The sequence below is a fragment of the Bombus impatiens genome, unplaced genomic scaffold, assembly GCF_000188095.3.
Source record: "Bombus impatiens unplaced genomic scaffold, BIMP_2.2 scf_0582, whole genome shotgun sequence".
NCBI classification, from domain to species: Eukaryota; Metazoa; Arthropoda; class Insecta; order Hymenoptera; family Apidae; genus Bombus; species Bombus impatiens.
The window spans coordinates 1,493,473-1,506,893 of NT_177001.1; the positions used below are offsets into that span (position 1 = coordinate 1,493,473).

Consider the following 13,421-nt stretch of genomic DNA (forward strand, 5'->3'; position numbering starts at 1 on the left):
TTTCATATGTAATATCAATCTTAAATGTAATTTGTTGAATTATCTTAAATGTATATGTTGAATTATAAATACTATTCTTCATAGAATAATATAAATATTCGTTCTATCGATAATTATAGAAAACAAATTGAAACAGATACTATATTTATTAAAGAAGATAATGTAAGTTATATCATTTGGAGATCTTCAGGCGTACTAATAAATATATTAGTAAATCGAATTATCGTTTGTTTGCGAGGAATATTTACTTAATAACTATCGTGTAATAGTTGTCACGATATTCTGCATAATTCTTCTTAAACAATATAGTCTAGTGCGAAAAATAATTTATTAAAACGAAACAATGGCGTAAAAAATTATCACACTACATTTTGAATAATACTTGCATTTAATATAACAAATTGCAGAAAATAGCTTTCCTCTTGAAGATATTTTACTACTTATAGTGAAAATTTAATAAATACAAAATATGCATATCTCCGCAGTATTTTTATCATTCGAAGTGTCTTGAATATAAATACTGTAAATTCTTACTATATCAAAAATATACGTGTGTACATATAGCTATCTAAATACACGATAGATCGTAAGGATTGCAATTTCATTTTGTTTGTATTCAAGGGTCAAGCGTTTCAAAGTTCAACAGGTTCAACAAAAGTTGGGTTTCAATCAAATCTATCTTAACTTCTGTTGTTTCATCAAAATTATTTTTCTTTTTCTATTTTATCAATATCATTGTATTCAAATTATGTGGAATTATACAAAAGTTTCCCGATATAAGCAAAATAAGTTCGGTGAACCATACAAAGATTGTGTCACGCTTATGTTATCATATCATAAATTATGAGGCTCAGTGATATAAAAAAGTCGATGTATGAAGGGAAAACCGATAATATGTAGTACAGTGACACAGTTTCAATATTATGTTTCACAAGCTGTCGTAATTTGCGATTATGTTAAAGTTTTTTCTATAAACAGCGGCTGCGAGTTTTTACGTAATATATTACGACAATTGCTTTCTACCGTGTACGTACGTACATATATACATTGTTATGCATGCGATGATGTAACCGCGATACGTATATGACATTCTTAAGTCAACACGACTCGTATTTAAATTAAAATCTCCCGAAAGGTATAAATGGCATAATGTTCTCTTTTTCCACTTTTTTCTTTGTCACAAAAATAGAAAAAAAGAAAGAAGAACAAGAAATAAATCACTACTGCTCCAATATATGCATTACGTTACACGATTGCATATATGTTACTAATATGTTGTCCACAGGTGAAGATCTTTAGTTAAAATTCGAGCATGAGTATGACCTATTGTCACGTTAAAATTAAAGTATTATTTTTTTTTTGGTAAATTAAAGCTAATCGGGGTGACAATAAGAATGCCCCCCGTTTAAACATCATGACCTTTTATGAAGCTCTTCTGTAATTGTTTTTAGCCTGAAAAAGAAAGAAGATTAGTTATTAAAGATATAAAGATTATTATTACCACCATAAATATAAAATATTACTATGATTTAAAATGACACTTTACTTTATTAGTTCTTCCTGAATACGATCCGTAATCGCTTTCCTCGCTTCCACTTCACTTGCTTTCGATGCACGCAATTGTTCTAGTAACTCGGTAAAATCTATTGGCTCACCGTAATTCAAGGTGACCTTTTTACGAATTTTCAATCTGTATGGTGGTTCGTTTGGAAGAACTTCGTCCATACCAAGGTGATAGATTGGTATCACCAGTGGCGTAACTGGCGATTCCAATATTAACCTTCCAACACCCCACTTTAATCTATAACACGTCAGTGGAACATTAAATTTTGTAAAATCATATTTTTGTCATTCTGTGATAATTAAGTAAGAAAAAAGAAGACGACGAAGAAGAATAAAATAAAATATGGAATAAAGAGTAGAAAAAGATAATCGCAAACCTCATGTTGTCTTTAAACATGTTTACTTTTCCCTCGGGAAAGACATGAACCCAATCACCGGCTGCCAATTTTTCGATGCAGAAATCTATAGCTTCTTGATACACGCCGCCACCTCTGATCACAGGAATGCATTTGCCCAACATAAAGAAGTACGAATGCCAGGTCTTTGTGAAACAAATGTCGTGGGCCGCGAGCGACCACCTCATCTTACGTCGATTCATCAGACTCTTCAGGCCCAGGGTCGCTAAATGAGTTCAGAGATTTTTCTGTCTTAAATTTTTTCATTCGATCGCTTATCGATGGTCATTCTGAGGAAGAAAAGATTATATATGTTTCAGGAAGAGGGGAATGCGCGTAATGTGTGAGGTATACATGCATATGTGGTATGTATGTGGATCTAAATAATTGGTGTTTAACAAAATAACAGAGGAGGACATAGATAGAATGCACATGTTTATGCAAATTTATATTTTTTCGAATACCACAAAAAAGAAAAAAATAAAACTTAAGCAAAGACTCATCTGATCCACCCAATATCATAATCAATACTATACCTTGAACATTTTTTATGATTTACGGTAGTATTTGTATTCTGTGTACTTTACACTTAAATTTTCTATAGATACATAAACATCCGCACTCTAGAAACAAATAAAATTTAGATGTGAAATTTTTCATAGATATAGCGTATTGTTATTATCGTTATCTAAATTATTCAGTCAAACTGGAAATCTATTTTATCAATAGTATGAATAAATAAAACGATTTACAACTCACAAGCTGTGCATAATGCTTGAATGCTATTATTTATGTAAAATCGAAGTGGTCGTTCAAGGTTATTAGAAAAAGGTTGCATGTGCATATTCCGCTATATTGTTTTTCTTTAAATACTTTTGTTATAAAAAAAAGTAACTGTCATTTAATTCACATGAAAAATGTAAGAAAGTAAATCATCCATTTCATTTTATTTACTGTTTCACCAGTAAAGTATACTTTGAATAGATAACAAAAGGAAAAATACATGTCGTTCAACTATTGTTTGGTTGTCTCGATAACGATTTGTCAATCGATATTTGGAGTAAAATATTTGCTAATAAAGCACAAACATGGAGATAGGAAATAATATCGATAAAATATTGTTGTATGTTTAATACAGATAACGGTCGGTACGATGCGAAGGGATGCAATTGTTGAATCATCATTCGAGAGACTTACCCCATATGCCAGGGTCATCGAAACAACTGTGATGATTCGACACCGTAATGAGCGGCACATTTTTCGGCCTTTTGTTTAACGCACGATTGATGATGTATTTGTTGTATACCGTCGTTCTGTTCAGCCATTCTTAAACAGCAAAAGCGAAAAAGAAAAAACTTTTTGATAAATTCATTTGTATATCAGGTGGAGAGATTATAGGGGTGTATTTAACTTAAAATTTGTACATTTCCCGTGTATAACTGATGAGTAAGGGGAAAAGACGAGGACTGTCCATTTTTCGTGATTTTGCATTTTATAGCACATTTTGTTTGGAAATTGAAATTGAGAGACAAGAACTGTCTAATCACAATGATTATACTTAAATATGCTCATAAGATAATGTTAACAATTTGGTGTACTGCTTAAAAACAGGGAATAGCCACTCAATATTGGAACTAAACACAGATAAAAATAATTAATATCTTATTAATCATTATTTTTTACGAGGTCTAAGTAAGATTTAAGCTTCATTTTATGAGTAATGCAGGTAAATTGCTTGAATGTTGTTCCTTTTTTAGTGGACTAAAATATTAAAACTTAATTTTCTTAATAAAGCCATTTTGTGATATTCCTCGTTTCCCCCCTAATCTTCAACTACATTCATATACATAGGAGTTGGGAGACACACTTCATCTGGATTTTGCATAGAATTGGTTTTATTCAAGCGTATGCACAATGAACCAGTGATCTTTCGCTCGCGAATCATTGCTAGTGCTAAAGCTTTTAAGTAAAGCCGCTACTCATGCTTCGCTGACACGTAAATAATTATTCTTTTCATCGAAACCTTAGAACCATATCGCTACTGCAATCTTTATGCAAACTGATGACACAATGAAATTGGATGAGGTGATCCCTGTGAAGTAATTGATACGATTGCCCTGAAAATTTAAAAATGAGCGATAAAAAATTTGTTCACAGCAAAAAATGAGAAAGGATATCTCAAAGACAGTTTAATATTTCGAAAATATTTTAAATGGTAACTGTCACTTTTCAAAGAGGTTCAATTACCTCCACACAAGGTCATTCAAGGTTATAATCATGTACTAAATCGATCTCTGGTTTTATATTTCGATAACAGCGTGAAAGTGAAAAATTTGCATATGTATTATGAAAAATGAAGATGGAAAATATATATAGTCTAATTCATATTCTCGGTGTTTTTCTGAGTTAATGAATCTAACATTATAGTAATAGTTCTTGAACACACCGACAGATGGCCTCTGTACCAAGCTCCATGTTCAAAAATTAATCATGCACTATTATGTTTAAATTCTACATACTAGTGATATTCCATACGCATTTAGCATTTAAAAGCAATCATTTCAACTACCTAACAAGAATCACTTAGCATTTGAGAAGCATATAAATTTTAGCATTACGGGCGTCATAATGAATGAAAGAGCTCTGACTATGTAAAATTACTATGTAAAATTATGACTATCACACGCGGATAAATTGATAAAACGAATAAAAACAGAGGAGTGGAAAAGAAAGGGGAGGATTAAACAGAGAAAGAGAAAGAGAGAGAGAGAGAGAGAGAGAGAAAGAGAGAGAGAGGTGGGAGGATGGCCGTATATGGTGCGCTACGCGTCCAACCAATTGAGTAATCCGCTTAATTTCCGAAGTTTATTGTAACGTAGCTAAGTCAACATCAAGCCGAGTTCGTTGTAAATCAGTGGTACTCACTGAAAGGCCAGCGAGAGCCAATGACTGATTTCCTGTGCCCTTTGTCGGGCGGTAACGCGTATCTGACCCTCCCTGAAATTAGAAACGCCAAATCTTCGCAAAACAAATAAAAGTGGCACGTTATATACAACTTCGTCATTTCCGGAACTACATACAACAATCCAAAATCCAAGTAGTTCTTAAAATCCAGTTACGGTTAAATGAATACGATCTTTGATTAAATGCATGCGTAATCGCATGTATGTGAGTTATTAATTTAGTATTAATGTACTATTTATTTAGAATTAATGTTAGTGGCATATTAGACAACAGTAGAAAAAAGAAAGATTTTGTAAGTATGTTCAAGGCTAAACAACGGTTATCATTTCTGTGTAATAGTAATAATAATAGTTAAATGTAAAGTTTTGGCGATTTCATGAAAATTAAACATGCGTGTCCAATTCTATAACAATGAAGTGTGTACAAGATAATTAAAAATACCTGTTGCACGCAAGATTTTGTACCTGTATTTTCTTATACTGGTTTTTTTGCACGACCTTCTTGCAAATCTATTCATGTATATGTACGAATATTAGTCTTTTTATATACATATTTGTATTTATAATATGTGCTCCAAATTAAAACATTAAAGAAGACAGTTTTAAATTAAATGTTAAATTTAATTACAATCATTGATGCAAAATTTATTTCAATTGTAAGTATGCGTGGAAGGTGAACTCTAAGGCATACAAGTCTGAAACTCTCTTACATTTACATCACGATCGTTTTTGTTGTAATATCGTGTTACGAAATTTAACGATATGTTATGTTCGAAGTGGACCGATAACGATTATTTGATAAAATGACAATTTATGTATCAATCTTTTAAATTAATAAATTGTATTAGTGTATTCTATAAAGAAGCTTTAACTGTAATATATGTCACGTATAAAAACTATACATAAAATTTGTTATTCAACAATTGAAAATTAAAAATAATTTTTAAAAATTTTACTACAATTGCGAAAATAGATTATACACGCAACCTATGTTTGATAAAGTTCTCATACTGGTTCTATGATTATCATAGTGATTAAATAAAATGAATCTAATTATTCACTTATTATATAAATCAATAACGTTTCTTAATATCACGCTGAAACATCTCGGGCATTTTTTATAAACGCTTTTAACCTTTTATCAATAAATATACTTATCTAAATATTTTTTATATTTTTACATAAATTATAAGAATAAACTGTAGATCACACAACTTATACTACGAGTCAATATAATAAAATGGTCAAATTTGTGATACATCGAGAATTATATCGATATATAAATGTAAATTAAGATAGTTGCTAACGAATAAATATATCCATATGCAGAAATAAATAGTACTAACTTGTAGTTAACAAACCGGCTTGCATAGTCACTCACCTATTATGATTTTAGAAAAAATTCCTACTGCTACAAAGGTTATACTACTCGCGATGTTCCAGAGGCTACCCGTATTTCGAAGTTTCGGTATGATCCATTTAATGTCGTATACCATTGCACTATTTCTCAGTTGCTAGATTGAAAGAAAAATTAGGAATGTGGCACTTCTCCGGACGACTGGGAAGCGCCTTCCCCGCGAGAAATCGTCTACTCTTTCGTAACTCACGACAACCATCTTCGTGCCAACTTCACGCCATATTTCTTGATGACCATCACGTGGTTGGCCGAACGTGGCCGTACATGCCCGAATGTTGCCGATTATTTCAGCATTTAATTTAAAATTAAACGCGCCTCAAACACTTGTTCTCACCTCGGGTAACAACGTGTAAATGTGTCCCGTTATTGAGTTATAGGTTGTAATTAAATATTCTTTTAGTTGTTCTTACAGGATATTGAGTTATTGAGATATTGAGTTACCACAGAAAATACCCTTACAGTTGCGTGCATAGCTATTTTTATTTCCATTGAAGATACTTCTTTTATTTTAAACTATCTACAGGCAATGCGAGGTAGATCCACGAGATTGCTCTGCACTATCTATATGTACATAGCAGAAGCTACGAGGCACCTTTGATTTCATCAAAAAAACGACAATTGTTGTCGGCTCATTCCGAGATAGCCTTGCGGATCTGCCTCGTATTGTCTGTACACAGCTTGAATGCAAACGTACAGCCGGGGACAAAAATAAATGGACAGGTAGTGAAGATAGGTATCAATTAAATTTTATTCAATACGGTTTGTTAACATAAACCTGAAAATATTAATTTCTATTGTTTGCTAAATAATCTATGTATTATAAGGGTATATATACAATAAATACGACTTAAATTTACAACGCTACTACTGGTTCAATTAACTTCATTGATATTTGTATCCACTACCTGCTCTCTTACTGTTATTCCCTACTTTAGGTAATATTTAAAATACATTATAAATCATTATAATGTATATATTTTAATATGATAAATGTAAACAAATATTGGTGCAATATTAAAAATCATAAAAGGTATAAAAATGAAAAAATATAATTACGAAATGATCAAGATCAATGATAAATAATTTCACTTATATATATAACTGTCGCTGAAGATATTTTTAATTGTGTATATTGTACTTTTAAGAATTAAAATAAAAATTTTGGAATATATTTGAAGTATTGTAGGTTTGGAGTATGTTTGAATTAGATTTGTGTTATGTTTGGGAAAACAAGATTGGCAAATAATCAAATTATAATACAAATTCATTTGATACTTACAGGAAATAATAGACTATGAAGAGCTTTGTTTCATCTCTCAACTAACCTCAACTAATCGAAAATTTTCATGGAGATGATAACAAAAAGATCAGTTATCGTCTCTCACTCCTCCAATAGTGGTAAATAAATTTATAGTTGCATTATCTTAAACGGTGGTAACGCGGTCTCGTTAGCGCGACTTGGAAACTGCGAAGGATACATTATAATAATCATGGCACGCTCGTACGCGGCGTAATAGTAAAATGCCTGGTGAGATCTTAGATAACCATTCACTGGACGAACGGATGTACAATAAGACACAGCTGTCTACGAAGTTGTGCCTCTGGCGGTGACGCTGCACTTGCAATGTCAGTTGAACACCTATCAGAAGCTGCTGCGAGGAAAGAAACGTACTGGACGGTTATGAAGGGGGCAAGGTGGCGGAGGAGGTGGCGTACACACGACGATCGAGTACATACATTAGGAGCTTCGGGTTAAGTTCATGCGCGGAGGAAGAAAGGACGTAGCACACGGGAGCATCGAAAGAGGTGAAAAAGAAGGGAAAAGATACAATGATGCGAAGCAAAGTCGTAGACCGCGGGGAGGGATGAGAGGAGAATGTCCGGTGGCATGTGGGAAGTGGGGGTCTAACGCGAGCGGAGAAGCAACCAGTCGAAGGGGGCTCACGAGTGGGGGAAAAGGGCCTCATCTCAACAGCCAGTACGATTCGAGTCTCTCAACTGCGTGTTGCCGTGCCATCGTACATACGAGGTACCTTTGCCAGTTTACAACTGTGGAGAGGATATCTTGAAGCACCATACTGAGGCGAGTCGTGTACCATTCGAGAATTGACCGCAAAGTGTCCTCTTCGTGACGTATATATTTTCCTTCTTATTCACTCGGCCTCGAAGAAAACGACATTGTATGTAAGTTTCCCGGGGTGGAATAGTACAAAGCTATGTATACGAATCATTTGGTCGATGTAAGAATGCGATCAACACCAAAGATAAATTAGGACCGAAGCGTTTTTATTTATCTTTATTTACCTCTGTAACCTTGAGATGACAGTTCCGGTGGTGGTGCTAGCGCTACAATGCACAGGCTTCTCGATCGTTGAACCGCGAAACGGTTACCAAATACGTCCGCGAAGTAATGATGTCCACCCTCTGTGAAACACGAGAGACTCGATAGTGATGTGATACTAGTAGAGTAGAGAAAGAAGGGGGAGGGACAAAAAACAAAATAAAACGATATCGAAAGAAAAGGCTGAGAGTATCGGCGGAAGGTACAGAGTGAAAGATAGAGGTAGAAAGAGTGGAACAGAGCGAGAGGGAAGAGAGCGAGCCGAGCGTTCGGCTTGACTCGAGTGCAGTGTACGGTGATGCCGCGAGGATGCCACCTTCGTCGGTCCTCTCGACACGATATAGGAAGGCGCGACGGTACCCCGTGATCTGCCGGGGCCCCACGATTCGACTGTGCCACGACATTGCGCTATTACTCGCGCAGTGCGGTGCAAGTGCAAGTGCAGGTGCAACTGTGAAGTGGTGCCAGTTCAACGACGACGAGAACGTACAAGCGGGATACTACGCGACGCGAGAAGTCCGGCGATGCGGCAAGTCAGGAATCCTCCTTGTATCCGGTGATTCGCGAGTGACGCTCTCGAAGACAGATCGGTTAGCGTTCGCGTGTTCGCGCATGTGTGTCGCTAGGTGTTACGCAGAAAAGATCGTTCTTTGTTCGAAAAAGAGCAACAAAACCGGCATACGAATAACATCTATAGGAGGAACAGTGAATTCGTATTACGACTGCGAATTCCCATCAGGATCGAATAGTTCGAGTTATCCCGAGCATCGTAGTTTCAGCATATTGGCTGCAGCAGAGAGAAAGCAACAGGTATGTGTATATAGATATGTGTATACGTTCCGTATTCTCGGTGGTTGCACGTTATACGGTCGCGTTGCCTGTTCGTTCGCGCACGAACGTGCGCATGCTCTTGATCGAAGATCTCGCTGTGCACAAGCCAATATACAGACTGGGCACCGGTGACTCTGTGTGTATGTGTCTTTCATCGCGGAAGAACTCCAGTTCAGCCGAGTGAGGCGAGGTCGTCTTCTTGCATCTGTACTCCCTTGCATACGAGTTTTGCTACTTCTGTATTTCCATACCTATGAATAAGATGACCGTGCGAAACAGACGCGCATACGACCGTGCAGATTCGCATAAAACTTCCTTTCAGTTTCCTGTGTGTAAAGGATCCATACGATGTTGTATACGGTTAAATTATTTTGTTTGATTTATTTCGTCCTTTTGTCCAAAATATAACGATAGAAGTTTGGTTCGTTGACAAGACGATGCTGACGATAATTGATCCTCATACTCCTTTATCGAATGAATTTCACGAAACTGAGTCACTTTGATCGTTCCGCGACTCTTCGAAAACCCCTCGTTAACCAATATTTATGTCCTCGTTCGTCTGTCCCCTTTTTGCGTTTCGGGAACTAACTGAATTCCCCCTTGATATTTCAACATCGAGTTAATGGTAAGTAAGCTCGTAAAATCCACCAATGGAGTGGCGCATCGATTTCGATTACGATTTTTACCAAAGATTCAATTAAAATTATCGACACTTTTATTAGGTGATGTCAAAAGTTTTCATGCGGAAACTGTAACGCTGTTTAAGATCACGGGGACCACCTACTCCTTTCAGAGCACGTTAATTGGTCGTTTCACGAATTATAAAGCAACAACGAGGGGAAGAGACACGACAACCACTTGCTATCGTATCCATTAACATACCTGAGTTCACCCTATCGTCGCCGTTACACACTAGCGACGTTTAACATTAACGACGCAAAAAGAAACTAATTATAGCAGCCTGCAAGCACTTGTTCTGTATATACTTGGTGCGCTATACCGTAGTCCACTTTCCTTATTTTCCTATGTTTTCATTTCGGCAAGCTCTGGGTACCAATTATAACAACTTAGGCTAATTATTATCGCTTATTCAGTCGATGGAAATTGCGAATGTTCTGTCTGCGAGTGAATATCTCGAGATGATACTATGCGGGATGGCACGTAATATTATATACAACAGGACGATCATAATTGTAGGAACGAAATAAGCGAGCACGACGTAAATTGGATTTGAGAGTGGTTCCGGTTCGTGAGAGCAGCAAGACAACGATGGTAGTCTTTCGTAAGAAAACGTATACACAGACCAGACACGTGGATATCCGTGTATAGGATATGTTTGTTAAAAACCATAACGCCGGTTTAATTTTATCGAAGGGCTCTCCGGGTAAACCTTGAAACGTGCATCGAACGAAATTATACACTGCGTATACGATTTCCCCGCATATAGCTTTATTAAAAATGTACATAGGTAATCTCGCGGTTACGATGATCGGATACGCATGTGCGTGACTATTTCATCAAAATTTGATTTGCTAACGTTTCTATAGCTATGGTATTTCACATTTGAGATGGTAAATCGCGTGAACTACAGTCGCACAAGAAGGAATCTGTGCTATTCTGTGCGCATTCCGGATTACGCGATAAGATTCAGACAGGAAATACAATATGGGCCGAGATATAGCAACGTCGTAAACTATCGAAGTGCGGCATTGATTGACGTCTTGAGTTCCAGGATTAGTTATTACAAAACCATATATTGCATTCTATTTTAAGATATAATATACATTGATAAAAGTATCAACTATGACTTAGTATTTCATATATAAACATTTATTTATTTCAATAAATTAAGAAAATTTGTATAACAAGTTAGTATAAAATATATTGACCCTGCATTAAAAATTTTAATTTTTTAATTTCTTTTCTGATTAATTTTACGATCTTGCTATATTATGATTCAGAATATGCAAAGATAGAGACGTGTCGATGCGCGATGGAATGTCGGTCAACAAAGCGTAATAAGGTTATTGTGCACGCCACCAAAGCGCTAATTACTTCTGGACACCGTCAGAACGTTGACGATGCGCCATTTAAATGTCACAGATATGGCGTCAGATACACGAGAGACTCATAAGGAAAATGATTCGCGAGATCGTACGTAGCGACTACTAGCGATATAAAGAGAGCTAAGAAACTATTTGAAATAAAAGGACAGGCATGATGTTCGTGTATCGTGTTACGTTGAACGTACAATTGTATCGGTTAGCGAAGTATCACGTACTGTATGCTTGGTTTAATATGTAGTTCTCCTGTCCTTCATGATTTTACAGACAGTGGCACGTGACAGTCGTAAGTAAGACCATGAGCGACCTTGTAGTTCCTGTCACGGTCCTTCATAAAACTCCGCGTGGTTCAGCTAGCCTTATTGCACGTTGGGGGTCGTGTAATAACGCTGTGGTTAAATTCCTGATACTTTTATTTTTCCCGGACGGTACCAATTTTTATATACCTACCGTATGCGGCTATGATCGACCTTCGACGTTACCCTCGTTCAAACATGATCGACCCTATCCTCCCCCTCTGTCGATTTACCTTTCTTTTGCTCTAGAAATTTTGTTTTCGGTTAATTTCATAATCCCGTGGCCCGTTTCCCCTACAATTTTCAATTTCACTTTATCGGCTGTGACCAAACGCCTGAAAAAAAGAAAATGAAAGGAAAAAAAAGAAAAGGTAATCGACAATCACGCTAAACGGTGGGATAACTTATCGACTCTGCCTTCACGGTGGTTTTGTTTTGTTTCCACGCACGCACAGCTGCGCCATTATTTTTGATCGCATCTCTGAAGGGGAAATATTTATAATATCGTCGACGAAGAAAAACGGAACAACAAGGAGAAGAGGCGACCAGGCGTTTAAGAATATGAGGGTAAGAAAAAAGGGAAACAGGATGATGAAACAGTCGGTGCTTCTCGCGCGGTACACAAAGATTTTCGTTATATCCTGTATATGTAAAATTTCTAGAAGGTGTAATTATCTGGTGTCGGTTAATCGACGCGCGGATCGAAGCATACGAGACATCGGTTACTCGTTAATTACCGGTTTCCATTATTAATTCGAGCAGGGCGTAATCACTCGTGTTTCAATCCTATTAGATGGCGCCTTTAATTAATTATTTTCGCGGCATACCTTGTTGCGGGATCCGGGAGAAAATGGCGCGTTAGCGAGATGTCAGACTTAAAAAAGTGTGTAAGTACAACGCGCGCGAAAGAGGGTTACAGGAAACGAGTATGACAAGACAAGATGGAGGAGACTATTCTTAAATTTGACCAAGATTGATGATCGGCGAGGTATAACCCCGTAAAAGTTTCCCCATGATGGTTTTCAACAGCGTTGTCTACGATGGAATAACGCGGAGGTACGCGCACGCGTATTTATGGGATATATGTTAATTTCATAGATCGTGGTATTAAAGGAATCATCTGTCTGATTTAATAATGCGCTGGTGGGTTTGGTCACGGTAGAATGTTAATTTACGATAATTATTGTAATTTATGGTAATGGACGTTATTAACTTCTTACGTTGGGCTTGGTACATTTTAGATCGGAGATCGCGACACAGATGCACCGATTTGCATAGAGACGAATAAAACAACAAGAATTACTTTTCATCGAGAATTATATTTTCGGTAAAGTGAGAAGATATGCTGTAGAAAATTCACGGTCAGCAAGACTGCATCATGATAGTACATAAATTGAATTGATATGTAACACCATATATGCACATGGATACAAATGAAATAAGGTGAATCCTTTTCTTTGTTACAGAATGCTGTCACCCGGTCAAGACGGCCAATCCAACAACAGTTACTCGCACGGTAATGTCGTTCTTCAAGGTGCACCCTGCGGTCAGT

The 13,421-nt window shown here is 36.3% G+C and overlaps 1 protein-coding gene across 2 annotated transcripts; it reads right to left on the minus strand.

The window, feature by feature from the left end:
• Positions 1-130: 130 nt before the first annotated feature.
• On the minus strand, positions 131-6,575 carry LOC100748853 (tafazzin homolog). Of its 2 annotated transcripts, XM_003491661.4 has the most exons (6): positions 6,303-6,417; positions 4,884-4,955; positions 3,156-3,284; positions 1,941-2,184; positions 1,547-1,801; positions 131-1,452 (listed from the first exon to the last, which is right to left on the minus strand). In XM_003491661.4, exons 1-6 carry the CDS (start codon positions 6,415-6,417, stop codon positions 1,413-1,415), a joined length of 855 nt encoding a protein of 284 aa, XP_003491709.1. In that variant the 3' UTR covers positions 131-1,412. The 2 variants fall into 2 exon arrangements, with proteins under 2 accessions (XP_003491709.1, XP_012244214.1); XM_012388791.3 differs by lacking the exon at positions 4,884-4,955 and having other exon boundaries at positions 1,413-1,452; positions 6,303-6,575.
• Positions 6,576-13,421: the final 6,846 nt, after the last annotated feature.